The sequence below is a fragment of the Myxine glutinosa genome, chromosome 4, assembly GCF_964187855.1.
Source record: "Myxine glutinosa chromosome 4, kmMyxGlut1.1, whole genome shotgun sequence".
Classification (NCBI taxonomy): domain Eukaryota; kingdom Metazoa; phylum Chordata; class Myxini; order Myxiniformes; family Myxinidae; genus Myxine; species Myxine glutinosa.
Window position 1 is genome coordinate 63733679 of NC_136264.1, and position 19896 is coordinate 63753574.

The 19896-nt window shown below is 44.0% G+C and overlaps 2 protein-coding genes across 7 annotated transcripts in view; both read right to left on the reverse strand.

The window, feature by feature from the left end:
- The window catches only part of UGT8 (UDP glycosyltransferase 8), a 112814-nt gene extending 100935 nt beyond the window's left edge, over positions 1–11879 (reverse strand). Inside the window, exon 1 of one of the 2 annotated variants that reach the window (XM_068112430.2) lies at positions 11556–11879. In XM_068112430.2, the coding sequence (XP_067968531.1) occupies positions 11556–11573 (18 nt within the window). In that variant the 5' untranslated portion in view covers positions 11574–11879. Of the gene's footprint in view, positions 1–11352; positions 11431–11555 lie in introns of those variants that run through there. The other variant, XM_068112432.2, reaches the window with a different exon arrangement.
- Positions 11880–15854: 3975 nt separating this feature from the next.
- The window catches only part of LOC137424701 (calcium/calmodulin-dependent protein kinase type II subunit alpha), a 314922-nt gene continuing 310880 nt past the window's right edge, over positions 15855–19896 (reverse strand). For 3 of the 5 annotated variants that reach the window (XM_068112435.2, XM_068112438.2, XM_068112437.2), the window contains one exon: positions 18370–18519. In XM_068112435.2, the coding sequence (XP_067968536.1) occupies positions 18501–18519 (19 nt within the window). In that variant the 3' untranslated portion in view covers positions 18370–18500. Of the gene's footprint in view, positions 18524–19896 lie in introns of all 5 variants that reach the window. The other 2 variants (XM_078775810.1, XM_068112436.2) reach the window with 1 other exon arrangement.

Below are 19896 nucleotides of genomic sequence, written 5' to 3' on the forward strand. Positions count from 1 at the left end.
TGTGCCATGTGACCAATTGTGATTGAGGACCATGGTCCCTATGTTTTGAATTTTGGGTAAGTATATGTTCTGTGTTCTAGGACTAAACAAGGGTAGAGTAGGGAAAACCGCATTTACTTAAATTAGATAGTAGAGCCGGGACGGCTCTGGAAGAAGGATGGGAGCAGTGTTACATTCGTGGGGTGGATTGTTTAATGATTGTACAATGTACACTCGTGGGGCTGGGCTTGCAATGACGAGAAGCTGTGATCGTTTGGAGTGTATCTTATGTGAAATTCCAGGCCGGCTGTGAAACCAGATTTGCTCTTTTCTTTCTGCCTTCCCTTTCGACTTTATTTTTATTCTTTTGCTAAAAAACAAACAAAGGTCTTCCTTATCGACCTTCTCCCTCCCACCGGAGCTCTACATAATTGAATAGAGAAAGAACCTCTGGGAAGAAAAAAAAGAAGGAAGAAGATAAGAAGAGGAGGAAGAAGAGTGCGTTGGATCGGTGGAGAAAGGCGAAAACGAATGCAGCACGTACGGTCCAGGTTTTGAGGAGAAACTCGGCCTGTGTGAGCTTTTTGAGGGTTTTCGATTAAAGCTCTCTGAGTGCTGCCTGTTGGAGGGACAGTCGGTGCAGGAGAGATTTGGGTGGAGGAGGGTTTTCTCGGTGCACGTGGGACCGTGAGTCAGTGGGAAAGGGAGCCAGAAGCTTTTGCTCCTCATCATGTTTCGTCTGAGCCAGCCGGAGGCAATGTGCGGCTTCATGGTCTTGCAGGAACTGCTCTGGGCAAGTCGTTCGTGGAGTTTGAGGACACCCACTGAGAAAGAGAAGAGTGGAGGGGAGGCGTCACCCTCAGAACGCGTGGCTGGGGCGAGGCAGCTAGGACGCCATCTGAAACAGGCCTGGATTCTCCTCCCCTCCCAGCTATATTTTACCTTTTATTTCCTTTATATGCTGACGAATATTTATTTGTTATTTTGCTACCCTCTCCGTCCCCTTTGGGATTAGCTAGGGATACCGGGTGGGTCTTTTCATTGTCTTGTCTGTTTTGTCTTGGCGCCTGTCTGTCCTTTAATTACTTGATCTTTGCCGCTGCATATCAGCGGGATTTCTTTTCCTTATGATTTATCTTTTCCTTGGTGTTGTACCCTGTGTTTTTTTCTTGATTTTGAGTAAAGTATTTGCATTTATTCCCCTGTTTTGAATTTGCATTGCATTTCTGAATTGGCATACTGTGTTGATTGGGGGGGGCGGGGGGGGGGGGGTGTAAAATGGCGTCAGCATTTGGATGGTAGCTTCGCTCGGTCACTTCTGATTGCTCATACGGTGCGACCCGCCCACGGGGAATGTATTGGTCTCCCGAGCACATTGATTAGGATTTCCGGAGCAATAGGCAGTACCCCGAGCCCTTCACACAAGGGTCAGGTCGTAACAAGTGGCTTGGACATGTTCACATCTGTTCACATTTGGACGGACATAGCTTCAAGCCAGTTGTCAGTGAGATTTTCCAGGAAAGAATGTACACAATTCGGTAGTGCGAGCGGCTGTTGGGATGTTTATATAACATTCCAAGGGCAGAGTGTCCGTAGCCTCACAGCCCCCCTGTGGTACATTGATGCGTATGGTTCTGAGTAAGAATCTTAGACTCGTGTCAGCAAAAGAGAGTCCAGCATGGAAAATTTAGATTCGGAACCACATTCGGACAAAAACCACATTTGACATTTCGAAACAAATAAATTGATCCTTGAAGGTCATGTAAACTGATATCGAACTCAATTCACGGACAGTACTGTGTTAAACTTCTGTGCGTTTTCCAGAAGTATCTCTTTATTTTGCACATTAGCCAATTTTTTTTTTTTAACAAAAACGAAAGTTAAATTACGACTGGGATTACGGACAGTAAAATTACAGTTCAGTACTTCGTGTAACCCCCACGAGCATTCAGGAGAGCACATACACGTTGAGGCATGCTGTTCACGAGATTTGCCAAGTTTTGGACAGGAATCGCTTGCCATGCAGTGACAATAGTCTGCTGCAATTCACGCACAGATGTAGGCTGCTGGTCCAAGTTGTCGATTTGACGCGTTAATTCTGCCCACAAGTTCTCTATCGGATTCATATCCAGGGACAGGGCAGGCCACTCCATATGCTCTACACCACGGTCAGCAAGAAAGTGTTGGATCATGCGAGCACGATGAGGCCATGCATTGTCATCTTGGAAGACAAAGTTTCCTCGAAAGGCTGCACGAGCAAATGGAAGCAATGTTTCTTTCAGAATGACCCTGTACTTGAACTGGTTCAGGTTTCCATTCAGAACACCCAGGTCAGTTTTGCCCCCTGCATGAAAAGCAGCCCAAACGGTCACCCAACCACCTCCAGCTTGGACTCTTGGCACTATACAATCTTCATTGTGGGCTTCATGCACTTGTCTGCACACTTGGACGCGGCCATCTTGACGATAGACCAGAAATCTAGACTCGTCACTGAAGGTCCCGTGATTCCAGTGTCCTGGCTGCCATTGACGGTGCTCTCTGGCCCACTGCAATCGGCGCTGGCTGTGTTGTCTGGTCAGGCGTGGCTTTCTCAGGGGACGCCTGGCACGATAGCCTGCTTGAACCAGTCGTTGGTTGACTAGCCTTCTGGATACAGGCACATTTGTCAGTTGCTGCCACTCAGCCCTAAGCCGATTAGCTGACTTGGTATGGCCATTGCAGACTAACCGGTGCAGCTGGCGATCATCTCTCCTTGTGGTTCTGCGTGGACGTCCTGGCATCAATATTGGAGTAGGGACACCCCTCTGAGCATTTCGTTTCAGGATCTTTGACACCTGACCTGGAGTGATGCCATACTGCCGAGCAATAGCACGCTGTTTCATGCCAGAATTTCGTAAAGCCACCACTCCATGACCCATGGGGTGTGATCTCACAGGTCTCACAGGTATACAAGGTCTCACAGCTGACAATGCATATCACAGCAAAAACCAAGCCATGAGGTCGAAGGAACTGCCTGCAGAGCTCAGACACAGGATTGTGCCGAGGCACAGATCTGGGGAAGCCTACAAAAAAATCTCTGCTGCATTGAAGGTTCCCAAGAGCACAGTGGCCTCCATAATTCTTAAATGGAAGAAGTTTGGAACAACCAGGACTCTTCCTAGAGCTGGCCGCCCGGCCAAACTGAGCAATCGGGGGAGAAGGGCCTTGGTAAAAGAGGTGACCAAGAACCCGATGGTCACTCTGGCTGAGCTCCAGAGATCCTGGGTGGAGATGGGAGAAATGTACAGAAGGACAACCATCACTGCAACACTCCACCGAACTGGGCTTTATGGCAGACTGGCCAGACGGAAACCTCTCCTCAGTGAAAGACACATGAAAGCCCGCTAGGAGTTTGCAAAAAAACACCTAAAGTACTCACTACTCAGCTGTGAGAAACAGGATTCTGTGGTCTGATGAAACCAAGATTGAACTGTTTGGACTCAATTCTAAGCATCATGTCTGGAGGAAACCAGTCACCAGTTACGTGCTCCTCCCCGACCCCCTGGTCACGGTGTACCTCTGAGCCCTGAGAGGAGTCACGGCAGAAAAATGTGTTATTCTGTGTGTCAAAGATCAATGGAGAAGCCACCCCAATTGTTACTCACAAACAAATATTGTATTGAGATCACACAAGAATAACGGTACAACAACAATAGTATTCAAAAGTACAATCAATATGTCCTATGATGGTACCATCAGTTTTGCAATATATAACTCACTGTGCTCCAAGTGAGTGTAACAAGAACATTCCCCAATGTCTCTTATTCCCGGCTCCAAGACGAAGTTGATTCGCTTCAGCGATCGCTAGAACGATGTCCAAACGACCAGAATCCTGTGCGGATGGCCAGGGCAGTCACACAGCCAAAGCTGTACAAAGGCGCCCTCCAGGCGACAGGGAAATCCAAAGGCGCCCTACAGGCGACCGAGAGATCACACCCTCGGGTATGGACGAATTAGCCTGCAAAAATGCGTGTCACACACACGCCCCAGATCGACGTCTGAATGCGGTGAGAATTGTTGAAAAGAAACGAAACCACGAGCGAAACACAAATCCTGCGCGAGTCAAAATGGCCCACGACCCGGTCTCGTGGCGCACGGCACGGCGATGATTCTCTCCTGAATCGATCGCAAAACCTGACATGCAGGTTGACCGGTCACAGCGGATAACTCCGTCGTAGGAATTCCTCGCCCGGAAACCCTAAAGTTCACAAGTGACTCTGGCTCGCCAACGTTCGCTTCAGAACCTGGAGCAACTCGGCTTTCTTGTCTGACTCATTCGCTCCGCCCTTTTTTCTCTTCTTCTTCCTAGTCTTCCGGTTCCCGATCCGGTTTCATTTTTAAAACATTCCTTTTACCTTTTGACAATAATAATTGCTATTCCCCTCAAACAAGAATAATAATAATACATGGAAACAGAAATGTCTCAAGTGGATGAAAGCCACCACAGCGGAAGTGACGAATCCGTAACACCACTCATCACCTGCCCAATACCATCCCAACGGTGAAGCATGGTGGTGGCAGTATCATGCTGTGGGGGTGTTTTTCAGCAGCAGGGACTGGGGCACTGGTCAGGGTTTAGGGAACAATGAACGGAGCAAAGCACAGAGATATCCTCAATGAAAATCTGAAACAGAGTGCTCAGGATCTCAGACTGGGCCGAAGATTCACCTTCCAACAGGAGAATGACCCTAAGCACACAGCCAAGACAACGCAGGAGTGGCTTAGGGACAACTCTGTGAAGGTCCTTGAGTGGCCCAGGCAGAGTCCTGACTTGAACCCAATCGAACATCTCTGGAGAGACCTGAAAATGGCTGTCCACCAACGGTCCCCATCCAACCTGACAGAGCTTGAGAGGATCTGCAGAGAAGAAAGGCAGAAAATCTCCAAATCCAGGTGGGCAAAGCTTGTCGCGTCATACCCAAGAAGACTCGAGGCTGTGATCACTGCCAAAGGTGCTTCAACTCAGTATTGTGTTAAGGGTCTGAATACTTATGTCAATGTGATATTTCAGTTTTTTCTTTTTAATAAATTTGCAAAACTTTCTAAAATCCTGTTTTCTCTTTGTCATTATGGGGTATTGAGTGTAGATTGATGAGGGAAAAAATGAATTTAAACGATTTCAGCATGAGGCTGCAACATAACAAAATGTGAAAAAAGTGAAGGGGTCTGAATACTTTCTGAATGCACTGTAAGTAATGTGATGGACATGAAGAGTCATGTTGAACAGTAAAGCCTCTGTGTCTCATCCGCATCTCATTTAATCAAACTGTATCTCTCCTGTAACTCGATCCTTTTCGAAAATCGTAACTTTGTGAAATATGCTAATTGTTATTGTTCATACCGAGGTATTTATTTATATTGTTTATATATTTGTCTGCGTTTGCAATGGTTCGAGTTCATGTGCGTCGAACATTGTGTCAACGAAATTGGATACGTTTGATGAAATAAGATGAACACATCGTCATTGATGTAATCCTGATACGTCATTGATGTAATCCTGATACGTCATTGATGTAATCCTGATAAGTGAAGCACCTGCAGTTTTGAGAATCTGTCTTGACAGAGCATCGGTGGCAAAGAAGTCTTTTTGGCAAGGCTGTACTGGAGGGTTTGCCTTTGCCTTCGCAGTGGTCAATCTGTGCAGGAATTAGTCATTTATTCAGGTTACCGGCGATAGCTCGCCTACTCTTTGTGAAGGACACCGTGGAATGTTCAACATCCTCCAACTGATGCCGGTTTAACGTCCATCCGAGGGATGGCACACGCATTGATGAACAACCCTGCCTGCAAAACACCGGGATGACAGTTTATAGCTGGATCAGGATTTGAACCCAAGATATAAACAGCTCAGTGGCAAGAATGTGTACTTCCACACTACCCTGCTGAGGCTAAGGAGCTAAAACCATGCAATTGTATTCATATCCCTCCAGGTCTTTAAAACAGCTGTTCACCACCATCTCTTATCTTCCCCCATCCAAAACCTTCATCTTTTCTACCCACGCTAATTCACCCCAGATCCACTTTTTCGAAATTCCAACTTCTTTCCTGGAAGTCCTTGCAGTGTCCATATGTTTTATACTTCTCCCACCCCCCCCCCCCCCCCATTCCCACGCTTCCTCCCCCCAAGCCCTCCCCTTCCCACAGATCTCCCGATGCCCCTGCTCTCAAATGTGTGTTTGTGTCCTTCCCCCTCTCTCCCCATCTTGTCTACGGCTCCCCTTATTTTATGTTTTATATGTCGGTTTGACTTTTTGTGTGATTAATGTTAGCTCTTTCACGAGACTCGATCTTGTATACAAAAAAAATAAATAAATAAATAAATAGAAGAGTCAAATCATGAAATATATAAATTTTTGAGAATCTGTGCAGAAAGTGCGTCGCAGATCGGTGTGGATACGGCGAATTCTCACGGAGAAATAAATAATTACGTGAATCAAGTTCAATTCATGCTATGACGTGCGTGTGGTGTGCGAGGAGGCTTTGCGCAGTCCGACAGGTGTACCTGTGAGGGTCGGCCTGTGTGCAAACTTGGGTGAGGCTGCAAACTTCCACCTTGGTGTTTCACAGACAGGCTGAAGCAATGAAAGGGAAAACTCGGATGGTGGTTCAAGTTAGCCTTTGCAGTAGTGCGTGTATTATTAAAGATAGATATAGGTATTTGCATATATTTATTGTGTCCAAACACCGGGACACGCAGCAAAAGGTGTGCATGCACCATCTCGAGCACCGGCAGTGGCCAGGTATTTTCGATCGTGTTTGTGAGTGACGACTCGCAAACGTTTTGTGCCTGATAGATTGTGATAATACGAACCTTCATGTGAGATCTATATGTCAGTCTGCTGTTGGGTCTCATGTATTGTCATGTTTACATGTGTATATGATGAGTGTATGTCTTATATTAAACTGTTGTCATATATGGTCATATACTTTTGTGTTTATGTCGTGGCTTGTTGGTTAACCGGAATTGTGGTGACTTCCTTGGGAGAAGCACCTCGTGTCATTAATGTGAGTCATGCTCGGCCAAAAGGGTGTGGCAGATCTTGTGGACAGTGACACATGGGAAAGATAGACATCGACACAGTGGGGTGTGCTGTGATTTGTTGAATAAATGTTTTTGAGATGTTTGAGATTTCTGTTTTGTAAGATTGAAATTGTGGGGTCCAGGTGTATATTATAACCCGAGGGTGGATGACGTGACCTTAGGATGGTATAGGTTGGTTGTGGGAGCTGTCTACATAATTAAATATGCGCTTGGCATCCTGTGTGATTTTGGCAGGGACGTGGCTGCCTGGGTTTTCCATGGGAGTGGTTTTGGCTGGAGACAGGAGTGACTGTAGTCGGTCTGTAGTTACACCTGCCGTGTGTTATTAAATTATCAGCCAGGGTCAATTGGATGTTACAATTGCTCAGTGGGATGATCAACGTGTGGGTTGGCGGAGTCTGGTGTGTGGCGGTCAGCAATGGGTCAAATGTGGTTAATTAATGTTGCTTGAGTTATGTTGGGACCTGTTTTCTGCATGATGTTGGCATAAAATGCATTGGCAAAATTTATTCTGGGGGACAAACGATTTCTGGCATTTCATTGTGAATTACATCCCATAATTCGTGCCAGGCTGAGGGGAATGGATACCTGTGCAACATCTGGGGACAATTTTTTTAAATGTGATTAATCGTAATTAATTAATTAAGTGATTAATCGAATAATTAAATAATTAATCGATTAGTTGATTAATCAAAAATCAAAAATACCCTTTACAGCCACATCACCTGGTCATTGTCATGTCCAAATATCAGGTTCCTAGCTCAAAAGGTGCCCGAGATAATGGCCAGATGAGAAAGGAAATAAATAAGCTCTTGATTGAATGAATGAATATGAACGAATGAATGATCGTTTTAAGGTCATTTTTCCCCTCTACAGCGGGGGTTAGCCTTGCGGGCCCCATGACAATCATGGTTCCCTGTTTGAGGCAATGTTTTTTTTATGGCCGGATGCCCTTCCTGACGCCAACCCTTGGTCGCCTCTTACGATGCGCAGGGATACGGTGTACCTATTCTAAACCGGGGTCCACACCGTAGTATAACTACGTAACCGTAACCGATAGTATAAAACCGATAATAATTAAATAACTAATGAATTAATTGATTAATCAAAAAACAAAAAATAATGTTTTTGTCAAAGGACTTGCTCACCATTGTGCGGAAATTTGAGCATCCTAGCTCAAAGGATGGCTGAGATATCGCCGGGACAAACAATCAAACAATCAAACAAACAAACAAACCGGAGTAAAAACAGAGTACTCCCTTTCAGCGTGCGTCATTGCCAGGCCCCCTTCGGTGCCCGGAAATGATGTCATGCAGCGCCTGGAGATGGCATAGGAAAGGAGTGGTGTACAAAAACCTTGTGGGCCACTTTGTAAGGCTCAAATGCATGCCCAATCCCTGAATCTAAGGGTTAAACCAACTAACTTTTCTAATAGTTACATGATCCATTATGAGTACTAATATGAATCCACCATATTTATCATGAAAGACCCCCCAAAAGGATTATGCCGTCTAAGATTGGGGTTTGCGACGCGGAATACATCATTCCACACTTAATTCTACTGAAGGCCTCCCCTGCTGAGGCTTTGCATCTAAGAGAAGGTCTAGTACGAGGGGAGAATGGCTGCGGATGGTAGTGCTCCCACATTATGGAATATTGACAGCTGGTAGAGAACTTGTTCTTGTAGCATCTAGTATAGAACATTTTGCTAATGAAATTGCTGACACTCTAACCAATGTCAATCTTGAAATATTAGCTACGAGGACTGTTGTCATGCAAAATAGGTGGCACTATCTCTTTATTGGCTTAAAAGAGTGGGACATGCACAGGCATTGGCCCAGAATGCTGCACTTACACACCTGATCAACCAAAACATATTACCGACTTGGAAAAAAAAAAAAGAGCAAAGAAAAAGAAGCAAAATTGCATGATTATTTTAAAGATTAACTGGAAATGACATCATCATTGGCCAGCATCTTCGAAGAGTGGGATGCTGCTATCTTGAATTTAATTGGCAGCGATCTCCTAATAAATTAAGGTGTGCCTCATCAAATGCATGAAATGTGTGAGCTCGGTCTGCATCGACTCATTGGATTTCCACACCCCCTCACAATTTAGAACGATGTGTCAACCTGCAAATAGAATAATATGAACACACGACTGTTATGAATAAGGGAATTTTGCCAGATGAAGGTGAAGTGGCCTGCATTGGAAATTATCTTTCCTATTCAAACCTACCCGGACTACGAGAGGGTACACCTGTGGAGACTATTCGGCCTGGGATCTTCAGGTAATTTTGAGAATGAATTAACCTAAGGACCGAAACGAAAATAACAGGAATAATTCATGAAAGCATGAACTTAAAGGGTTCATGAGCTGCAGAGATTTCATTCCGAGGAACTGCCTCATCACTGATTGTATGGAAGCACCAAGCAATGATGCGTGCAATGGGAAACCAGTACATACACCCTTAGGCAGCAGGGACAAGAACATTAACATGCTTTGAACACAGATGAAGATGGTACCAGATGTGATGCAGTTCGTACTCATCGGTGTGGGTAGGTGGGGAGAGCGAGGGGTGGGGTGGAAGATCGGGGAATGGTACCAACAACACAGACTGTAAACTAGAACAGCACACAGTAGAGAGAATACCTCCGCCAGGTGAACAGTTTACGTTTGGTATCCCAGGGTAGACCAGAAAATAACAACAAAAAATCACATTTAATCAAAATCATCCGTCCACAACTTTTTCAGATATCCTGCTGTATATCATTTTGGCCCCATCTCTCAATGGTGAAGAACCACTTAAAAATTCTAGTATCCGGATCCGAATCCGGATCTTCACCAAAATCTAATCATTTCGTCCTTGTGTCACATACGCTACATCTCTGCCAAATTTCGTCCGAATCCGTCCACAACTTTTTGAGATATTTTGTTCACAAACAAACAAACAAATGAAAAATCACTCATAGAGCGACACTTGGAAAAACATAACTAAGTAGAATGGCAGTCACTAGAGCATCCTTTTGACCTCAAAAATAATTCGTGGTTGGTTTCAGTAAGCCGATACGAAAATCCTTTTCAAATTTCAAGTCAATCGGATGAAAATTGAGGGTTTTACAAATTTGAAGGTGGTTTACCTTGGGCCTATGTTAACCTTTTGGCCTATGTTGGTCTCAAAAATAGTTGGTGGTCGAATTCAGTTTGCTGATGTGTTAATCAGATTCAAATTTAAAGTCAATCGGATGAAAATTAAGGATTTTAGTAATTTGAGAAAAGTGGTTGACCTTTGGCATATATTGACCTTTGACCTCAAAAATAAATAGGATTTTGTCGGACCACAAACTGTACCATTTCATGAAGTTTCGTGAAGATCGGTTCAAAATTGTGACCTGTAGAAAAGTATACGGGACGCGGACGGACGGACACGGACACACACACACACACACACACACACACACACACACACACACACACACACACACACACACACACACACACACACACACACACACACACACACACACACACACACACACACACACACCCCGCAGTGATCAACATGCTTGTCAAAAAAAAAAAAATTGCCAAGTAACAAACAGACAGGGGTGAAAACATAATCTCCACCCACCTTTGGTGGCGGAGGTAATGATGCAATGAACAAGTCAAATATGCACAAGATTCAATATACTGCAGCCTGTAGCAAGGTGGACAACCTGCAGTGGTTCTTACCACATCAGCAGGATCATCCCCAACTCTCCACAGATTGAAGACCACAATGAGAAACACCCCGACTCAGCGTTGGCTCATCAACTTGTTGGTTACTGAACCACCAACCACAACACTTTAACAAATAACAATGACCAAAGGCCAATTCACACACAGGAAATGAAAGACTCAGATACTTTTTGTGTTAGTCGTTTGTATAAAGTTCATCAGAAATCAAATGTCTGCTTGTCTGTCTGTCTGTCTGCTTGTCTATCTGTCTGCCTGTGTCTGTCTGTCTGCTTGTCTATGTGTGTCCTTGTCTGTCTGCTTGCCTGTCTGTGTCTGTCTGTCGGTGTCTGCTTTTCTGTGTGTCCCCCTCCAACTCACATCTTCCTTCGTCCATGTGACATCAGTCCCCTCCATTATAATCACAGTGAGCCACAAATGAAACTGAAAGCCAATTAGGTAACAAAACAGGTAAAGGTATGCATGGCACAATGTTACCGAGAAAAACACATTCTCGAAGAATAAAATATATAAATCGACATTCTCAACTTTACAAAACCAATAAAATATTTTAACACCTGGTGTACGTTTCCTGGGTTGGTCCGGATGAAGACCACTCGGGTCGAAATGGTCGACGGGAGATTTGTGATTGTTAATCCTGTGAAAATAAATCCCTGTGGATTATATTTACTTATAACGTTTGGGTGGAGAAAAGGGAACCGTTGATGCTGCTTATTGTGCTTTAGTTCGTTTAAATGAAATGAAAATGAAAATGCCTCACCTTGTAACGTGACGTCATCACGGTAACACTGGAATGCTTAATCTGCGAGTGCGAGTTATTATAGCTTCAGGTGTTTGAGCTCTGGTGACGTCACAGTGAACCTTTTGGGTGGGAATCGCGTATATTTGAACATCCTGTGGTGGTTTTGCCCTACACGTTGGCAGACTATTTAAACCTAGTAAGTTAATGATGGTCGTTATTAAACCCAACTCTACCTCAAATGGGGGGCGGGGATAGGGGGGCAAATCGTGCAAATCGCGGAGCCAATAGTGGGACCGGGCAAGTCCAGCCCGTGCAGATTGATGATTCGCCATGTTCTTTGCCGTGGTGCATTCTGGGTATTTAATCCGCCTGCCTATGCCACGTCACTTAGCATTTAACTAATAAAAGGGGGCGGGGCCAGTGACGTGTCGAGGAACAGCCTTGCTCAGGGCGAGATGTCAAATTTCCGCCCCCTTGTGATGAATGAAATAACTTTATATTACAAATAAAATTAATTGCAGCACATTTACAAGTAAAGTTACACTTTGCTTTTTGTACACCACTTCTTACCTATTCCATCCCTTACCTATTCGACACCACTCCTTACATACAATCGGGAGAATTTATGGACCTTTCCAACTGTTCACAGTTGGTTGTTGGTGGGCCACACGTGACTGTGTGTGCCGTTGATTATTATTAGCTCAAAATGCGGGTTTCAGAAGGTAAAACCCAGGTCTGGATGTATCCACCTTTGTGTTTGTATGTGTGTGTGTTTGTGTGTGTGTGTGTATATTTTTTTGTGTGCGTTTGTATATGTGTGTGTGTGTGTTTTTGTGTGTGTGTGTGTATGTGTGTATTTTTTTGTGTGCGTTTGTATATATGTGTTTGTGTGTGTGTTTTTGTGTATGTGGTTGTGTATTTGTTTGTGTATGTATATGCGTGTGTGTGTGTTTGTGTATATGTGTGTGTGTATGTATGTGTTTTTTTGTGTGTGTTTGTATGTGGGTGTGTATGTGGGTGTATGTGTGTGTTTGTGTGTGTGTATGTGTGTGTTTTGTGTGTGTGTGTATGTGTTTGTTTGTATTTTTGTGTGTGCGTTTGTGTATGTGTTTGTGTATATGTGTGTGTTTTGTGTGTGTGGTTGTGTATGTGTGTGTTTGTATTTTTGTGTGTGCGTTTGTGTATGTGTATTTTTGTGTGTGCATTTGTGTATGTGTGTGTTTATGTATATGTGTGTGTATGTGTGTGTGGTTGTGTATGTGTTTGTGTATGTATATGTGTGTTGGTGTGTGTGTATATGTGTGTGCGTGTTTGTGTGTGTGTATGTGTGTATGTGTGTGTGTGTGCATTCAAGTTGTTTTTGCCCGTTACCCCCACACGTGGGTGCGCCTCTGGAAATGGAAAGGATATCTACCAGGTCTCAATGTATTCACCTCCGTTAGTGTGTGTGTGCATGTGCATGTCCATGTGCGTGTCTGTGTATGTATGTACTTGTGTATGTGTGTGTATGCATGCATACGTACGTGTTTGTACGTATGTATGTGTGTATGCAGTACCACATGTGCACATTATGTACATGTGTATTTAACACATAAAAATAATAGGTGTGCATACAATACCTAGCATATGATGTCCCACAAAACAAAACAAAACGTGCCAAAGCAAAACCAAAAGCAAAACGTGTATAAACCATAATCGTACATGCGTGTGTGCAAATCACGACCCATGCACACCAATGTACGTGCAAATCACAACCATTATGCAACCAATCAGGACCTATCCATGCGTGCATCACCCGCCACAGGTCCTCATCTTTCTGAGGCCCACCTTCCACTCGAGTCCACCAAATTTCACCCCCTCCCCCCCTTCCACTCCAGTCCACCAAATCCCAGGCCCCTCACACTTGGGTCCACCAAATCTCAGGCCCCCTCACACTTGGGTCCACCAAATCTCAGGTCCCTGCCCCACTCGGGTCTGCGGATCTCAGGACCACCTCCCACTTGGGTCCGCTAAATCTCAGGCCCCCCCACCCCTCTCACACTCGGGTTTGCTGAATCTCAGGCCCCCCTCCCACTTGGGTCCGCCAAATCTATCATCTCTCATCCAAATCTATCAAAGGTGTGTGTGTGTGTGTGTGTGTGTGTGTGTGTGTGTGAGATATATATGAATGCTACTGATGTGATTTTTCTCTCCATTGTTTGGTGAGAAATGTTAGACCCCACTTATTCATCCACGAATAGAAACGCCGCTCTCACATGATAACCTACACAGATTAATCTGCTGGCGATAAAGGGCGGATACGAAACACTTCGTACAGAATGAAAATTATAACTGTATTGAGGAATTTCTGAAACCTCCCACCCACCTTAGGACATCCACGAGGACCCCAAAACGTTCCACAGAAGGTTTGGCGGGCTAGCGCTGAAACTGAGGAAGTACTACATGGATGGGCAGATGTACACTTCTGTTCTATAATATAGATGAGTAAAAAGCCTGTCAAATATGACGGGTCGGAACAGTTTATTCGATGGTGCAGCCTCGTGAGCATGCCAAAGTCTGAGTCCTTGGCCTAGTGTGAGGTGTGCATATATCTTCTTTATTATTAGCTATCCTACAGGTGTAAATGCACACTCGTTTTACTCTGCGCACGTTGCACATCATGTGCAACGAATTTCACCTCCCTGTGCCTTGTATTTATTGTTATTTTAAAAAAAAGTTTCTGTACACCGCCCTTGAGGCTCGGTTTGCAAACCAACGTCTACAATTCCAATATAATAGACAATTATTACTATTTAATGGAAAATGTTTTTCGAGTTTATTTTATCCTCAAAAATAGACAGTAGTGAACACACATTTGTGTTGAAAGATTGGTCTTTAAAACCTACCCTTATGAAGGGGACAGAGATCTGCACAAACACACAAACTGAAATAGCGTTTAATATGGTATGTATATCACAGAGACTAATGGATGATTATGCCGATTTGAATAAAAAAAATAGTGGCAATACCCCTGGGCACTCACCTGGTAGAATACAGCAGTATACGACAGCAACTAATGGTATTTCAAACAGTATCACGGTATTTTAAACCAATTTCAATGGTTGTTAGAAGACAGGGCAGCATGTATAATCATACTGACGCAATCATAAGACTTTAACCAAACAAACAAAAAAATACTTATTTTGGGGGGCAACACCCCCACCCCAACCTCCCGTAGGACGCCTTAGACCCCAATTTTTCTAATGCCGTGAACAAACTTTGGTACATCACAAGTGATGAAGGTTTTGATCACGTTTTTGATCAAGCTGATTCTGAGGGCCTTTCTCCCTCTCACCGCAGGCAGGTTGGTGGTCTTTCTGTCTTCTACTGACTCCTCTCCGGCCTAGCGCCCCCTGCTCTGTCCCCCAAATAATCCTACAGGTCGCACTAGATCTGCCAGCAACCCTCTTCTGGTGAAACTGCCAAAATCTCGACTCTCTGCTCACCTTCACTCCTTCATTCCCCTTTTCTCCCGCCTCTGGGACAAACTCCCTCACTCTCTTCAATCCCACTCCTCCCACCAGGTCTTTAAAACAGCTGTTCACCATCATCTCTTATCTTCCCCCATCCAAAACCTTGATGTTTTCTACCCCCGTTAATACACCCCAAATCCACCTCTTTCAATCTCCAACTTTTTTCCTGAAATTCCTAGTAGTGTCAATTTGTTTTATACCGTGTGCCTTCCCACGCCCTCTCCCTTCCACAGATCTACCGACGTCCTTGTTCTCTACTGTTGTTGTGCTTGTATGCTTTCCTCTCTCTCCCTCTTGTCTCCCGCTCCCTTTATTGTATGTTTTATGTGTCCGTTTATGTTTTTGGTGTTTAATGTGTTAGCTCTTACACGAGCCTCGACTTTGTACACAAAAAATATTTAAAAAGGAGGTAAGCAGATCGGAAAGTCTTTCGTGTGTAAATAACTAACTTTTGCTCTGGATTTACTTTGTATGGCTTTGGTCATCTGTTTTGAGGGTGGGGTGGGTGATATTACATGTGTGACTTTGGGAAGTGACAACCAACCTTTTGAAATACATCTTCCATGGTATCATTTCAATTGAGTAGGTTTGCTCCCATTTACGTTGGGGAAAAAGCTCAACTGCAGATTTCTTCCAAATTTGAAAGAATGGTTGAGACCCACTTTGGCTGTAACTGCCAGAAGAGAGACTGGCATCCGACTGTAACATGGCTTGCAGAAAGCACCAACCTCAAAACAAATGGAAACATTGATGCTCAGACCAAGACATATTGGCATGAAGTTTAAAGTATTTAATAGCCACCGACTTGATGTTCCCACGTAAAACTTTATTAGCAAGCGCAAAGCCACGTGGATATCACAGCAAATTAGCAAAGTGAACGAGCATCTCATACAAATTAGTACAAATTGAGTGCTTCTTTTTAATCCTGTGAGCTTCTCCACAATCATGCACTTTGATGCAATATCAAGTTATATACCCTGTGTAAACACAACCTGGTAAAAGCAATGGTGTTGCTGGAAATCAAATAAATAAGTGAATAATCTTTTACCACAATCACACCATTCACGCACTCCACGTCTCAAAACAGTGACTTGTACAAAATATAATAATAGTAGCTCATAATATTAATAAGTCATAATAATATTAATAATGGCAGTACGATTGACCCAGCTGTGATGGCTGATGCAATTCCACTTGGCCGTTCATGCTGGGACAGGATATGAAGGCATAGTCTCGTTGAAATTTGCGGTAGCACTATGGACAAGGCCTGCTTCTTTAGAATAAGGCCTGGAGCTTAAAATGCTACAAAGGTGCCAAAGCCCACATCGGATGGAATGTGTTGCGAAAAGAGCAAAAGCATAAAACGATTTGATCTGCATCAACGTTTCACCCGAGAGCACACGTGCATGCAGTGGTGGAGGCAGAGGGCACGGGGCAGAGTGAAAAATGAATCAAAAACATGTGGCCTTATTTACGACAGACTCTCGGAGTTACACCGAGCAAATGTACGTTCACAATTGCGATTGCCAAGGTTGAGGAGCAACCACAAGTGAGGCTGTATGTTTAGAACTCGTGAGGGATCAACGCAGCAAAATAGGAAATAATTTTGTTTTTTACACTCAGATGTTAGATACCGTTGCCCAAAAAAGTGGTGCGCGTTGATCATGTGGCCTGTCGAAAAGCAGTCGTACGGTTATTTTGGGTTTAAACAAGACGGAGGATTCATCGACAGATGCAATCGAGGTCACAGAATAAGTTGCATCAACAAGTTTAAATGAAATTAGTTTTGAATTGAAAAACAAGACAAAATAAGGAAGTAAATAAAGGGGAGCGGAAAGCAAAGAGACAAATTGTGGAAAATAAATGTCAGACCAAAGCATTCCTTTTCCCAGGTTATTGGGATTGCTTTCCCTCCCCTTCCCTTTTGTTTGTCAATTGTTGATTGTTTTTGCTCCTTTTCTGTTGCATTCCCACTTTCCCCTTCCTCTTCTTGCTTTGTTTCATTCAGCTTGTGTACAGCTCTTCAACGAGCTTCGATCATGTATACAAAAAAAGACAAAAAGGTAAACAAGAAGCAGGTATAACTTACAATGACAGAAATTGAACTGATTATGTTTGCTGAATGAAAATTGACTTGCTGTGGAAGAACCCAAATACTATCGGTACCACTCCAACCAACATCCCCTCCTCACACCCATTTTCCCCCAAATACTATCGGTACCACTCCAACCAACATCCCCTCCTCACACCCATTTTTACCAAATCTCAGCCTCAGCATAATGTGCATTACCGGGAGAGATTAGCCTGTCTTCCTGGACCGGAAGTTCATTGCGAATACCACAATGAAATTTTTCACAAGTTTGAGGAAGAGCTTGATGAAATAGTCGGTTGTTTGTGAGCAGCTGTGTTGTAGGTTAGCTTTCCTCACTATTTTAATGCAGCATAAGCAAAGGATTGCCATTGCGGGCATTCGCCAGCTTGTCACAGCACGATCCGACTCTAACCGAGGTCCATTGTGAGTTTCTTGGGAATGGCTCCAAATCGACAGACTCAGAGCGGACGATTGGCACCTGACTTTATAAAACCCATATTAAAAATCCAGGAGCCCAAAGATATGTGTGCAGCAATATGGCAATGAATAGAGTAAGGTGGGGCAGGATGTGAACCCTCCTTATCCCACCCCTGCCTCCTATACCACATACATACATCTTCTGTCCTTTTGTTGAATACACTGCAAATCGTTCATTCGAAATTACCTGTGAAACCGGTAGCCAGAGAGTACAGACTTTCAGAATACTGAATTTAGAACCAGGACTAAAGAAGTTACATTAGGAACGAGGGGTAATCCTAATCCCACCTTACTCTACTCATAATTAGGCCTCGTATCAAGACACCTGACTAGCTGGAATGTTCTCAAAATTGGGATTAAAACATTGTAATCATATACATAGAATGACTTAAAGTCCGTGTTAACACCATGCGCACCGATGGCCATGCTGTGAGACTAAGAATGTCATAACGGCAGAAACCTATATGACCTAAATGGCAGAGGGTGAGTCGTGCCTTAAGAGATGTTGAGTAATGGACAATAAGAACTGCACTGTGCTGGAAGGAAGGAGCATGATTGGGAAGACCGAAAAGCAGTGCAGGATGTACAAGGTATGATATGGTGCGTTGCTATGACAAGGTGATGGTACTCATCGACATTAGCAGGTCATGAGAGTGTGTGAGTGTAGGTGGTGGATCGAAGTTTGATCGGTGGTGCTGGGAGGTAGGAGTGGGAGGAGGAAGACCCGGTGATGGATCATGCGGTGCGAGTGGTGGTGGGTGGTCGTTCGGTGCTGCCTGAATAAATGAAACGATTTGTTGCATCAGTACAATTGTTGCTTGGCCCAGAAAGGAACACTGGAGGTTGTGATGATTGAGTCATACTTTGTCAATCCTCGCCTCCTCATTTTATCTTTTGTCTTCTAGCTGGAGGGAGAGTGGAGTGGGATACAGGGATGTGATAAAAATACAAGTAAATTTCATGTTTGAGTGCTTCTTTGATTCTTCATAGAAATATGCTTTATATACTTTTTATTGTTTAATAACTAAGTGATTGCGGATGGAACAATCAGCGAATGCACAATGCATTACTCTCAGCTGCGATATTGTGTAAAACAGTACTATAACAATCACGATTGTGTTTTGGCCATTGAGGGCCAATTATATGCATATAACAGGCTTCAACGATAAGCTGTAGGGGTTCATGGGATTTTTGGGGGGTGGGGTGCGGGGGGTGGGTGGGGAGGGAAGATGTCGAAATCTTGCCCCAACTTACTGCCAAAAGACAATGCTACAGTATAATCAATAAAACCTGTTGAAATGACATCTTTTGTTAAAAATTATAAATAATCAGTATCTGTGCTATACATCGATGCCCCATACACATATCAATGTGAAATGAAACTGTATGCTGATTTATGTCCGCAAAGACCAGCAAGATGACCTACAGGATGGTCTGGAGGTATGCATACTTGCTTATGAGACGTGTAGCCTAGATTTAAATCTCAGTCCAGCTAGAAAGTGTCACCCTGGTGTTTTGCAGGTAGGGAGAGGCATCAATCTGTGTACCGTAACTCCAATGGATGTTGAATTGTGTGTCCCATCTGCTAGATTTAGTTGGTGAATGTTAAAGATTCCCACGGTGTCCTTTGTGCTAACCACAGGTGGGAAGCAAGGAGAAGCTGATGTTTTAGGCGTTTTATTTTTTATTTTTGTACACAAGATCGAGGTTTGTGTAAGAGCAAAACATAAATCATAACATAAATCACAAAAAAAAAAAACGGACACATAAAACATATAATAAAGGGAGCGGGAGACAAGATGGGGAGAGAGGGGGAAGCACACAAGTACAACATTTGAGAGCATGGATATCGGGAGATCTGTGGTAGGGAGGGGGCTTGGGGGTAGGAGGTGTGGAAAGGAGGGGGGGGGGGTGAGGGAGGTATAAAACACTTGGACACTGCTAGGACTTCCAGGAAAGAAGTCGGTATTTAAAAAAAGTATATCTGGGGTGAATTAATGGGGGAATAGAAGATCAAGGTTTTCGAAGGGGGAAGATAAGAGACGGTGGTGAACAGCTGTTTTAAAGACTTGGAGGGAGGAGTGTGATTGAAGAGAGTGAGGGAGTTTGTTCCAGAGGCGAGAGTCAAGAGGAATGAAAGAGTGAAGGTGAGCAGAGAGTCTTGATTTTGGCGGTTTCACCAGAAGAGGGTTGCTGGCAGATCTTGTGCGACCTGTAGGACTATTTGGGGGACAGTGCACCGACAGAACTGGGGGGGCCAGGCCGGAGAGGAGTCGGT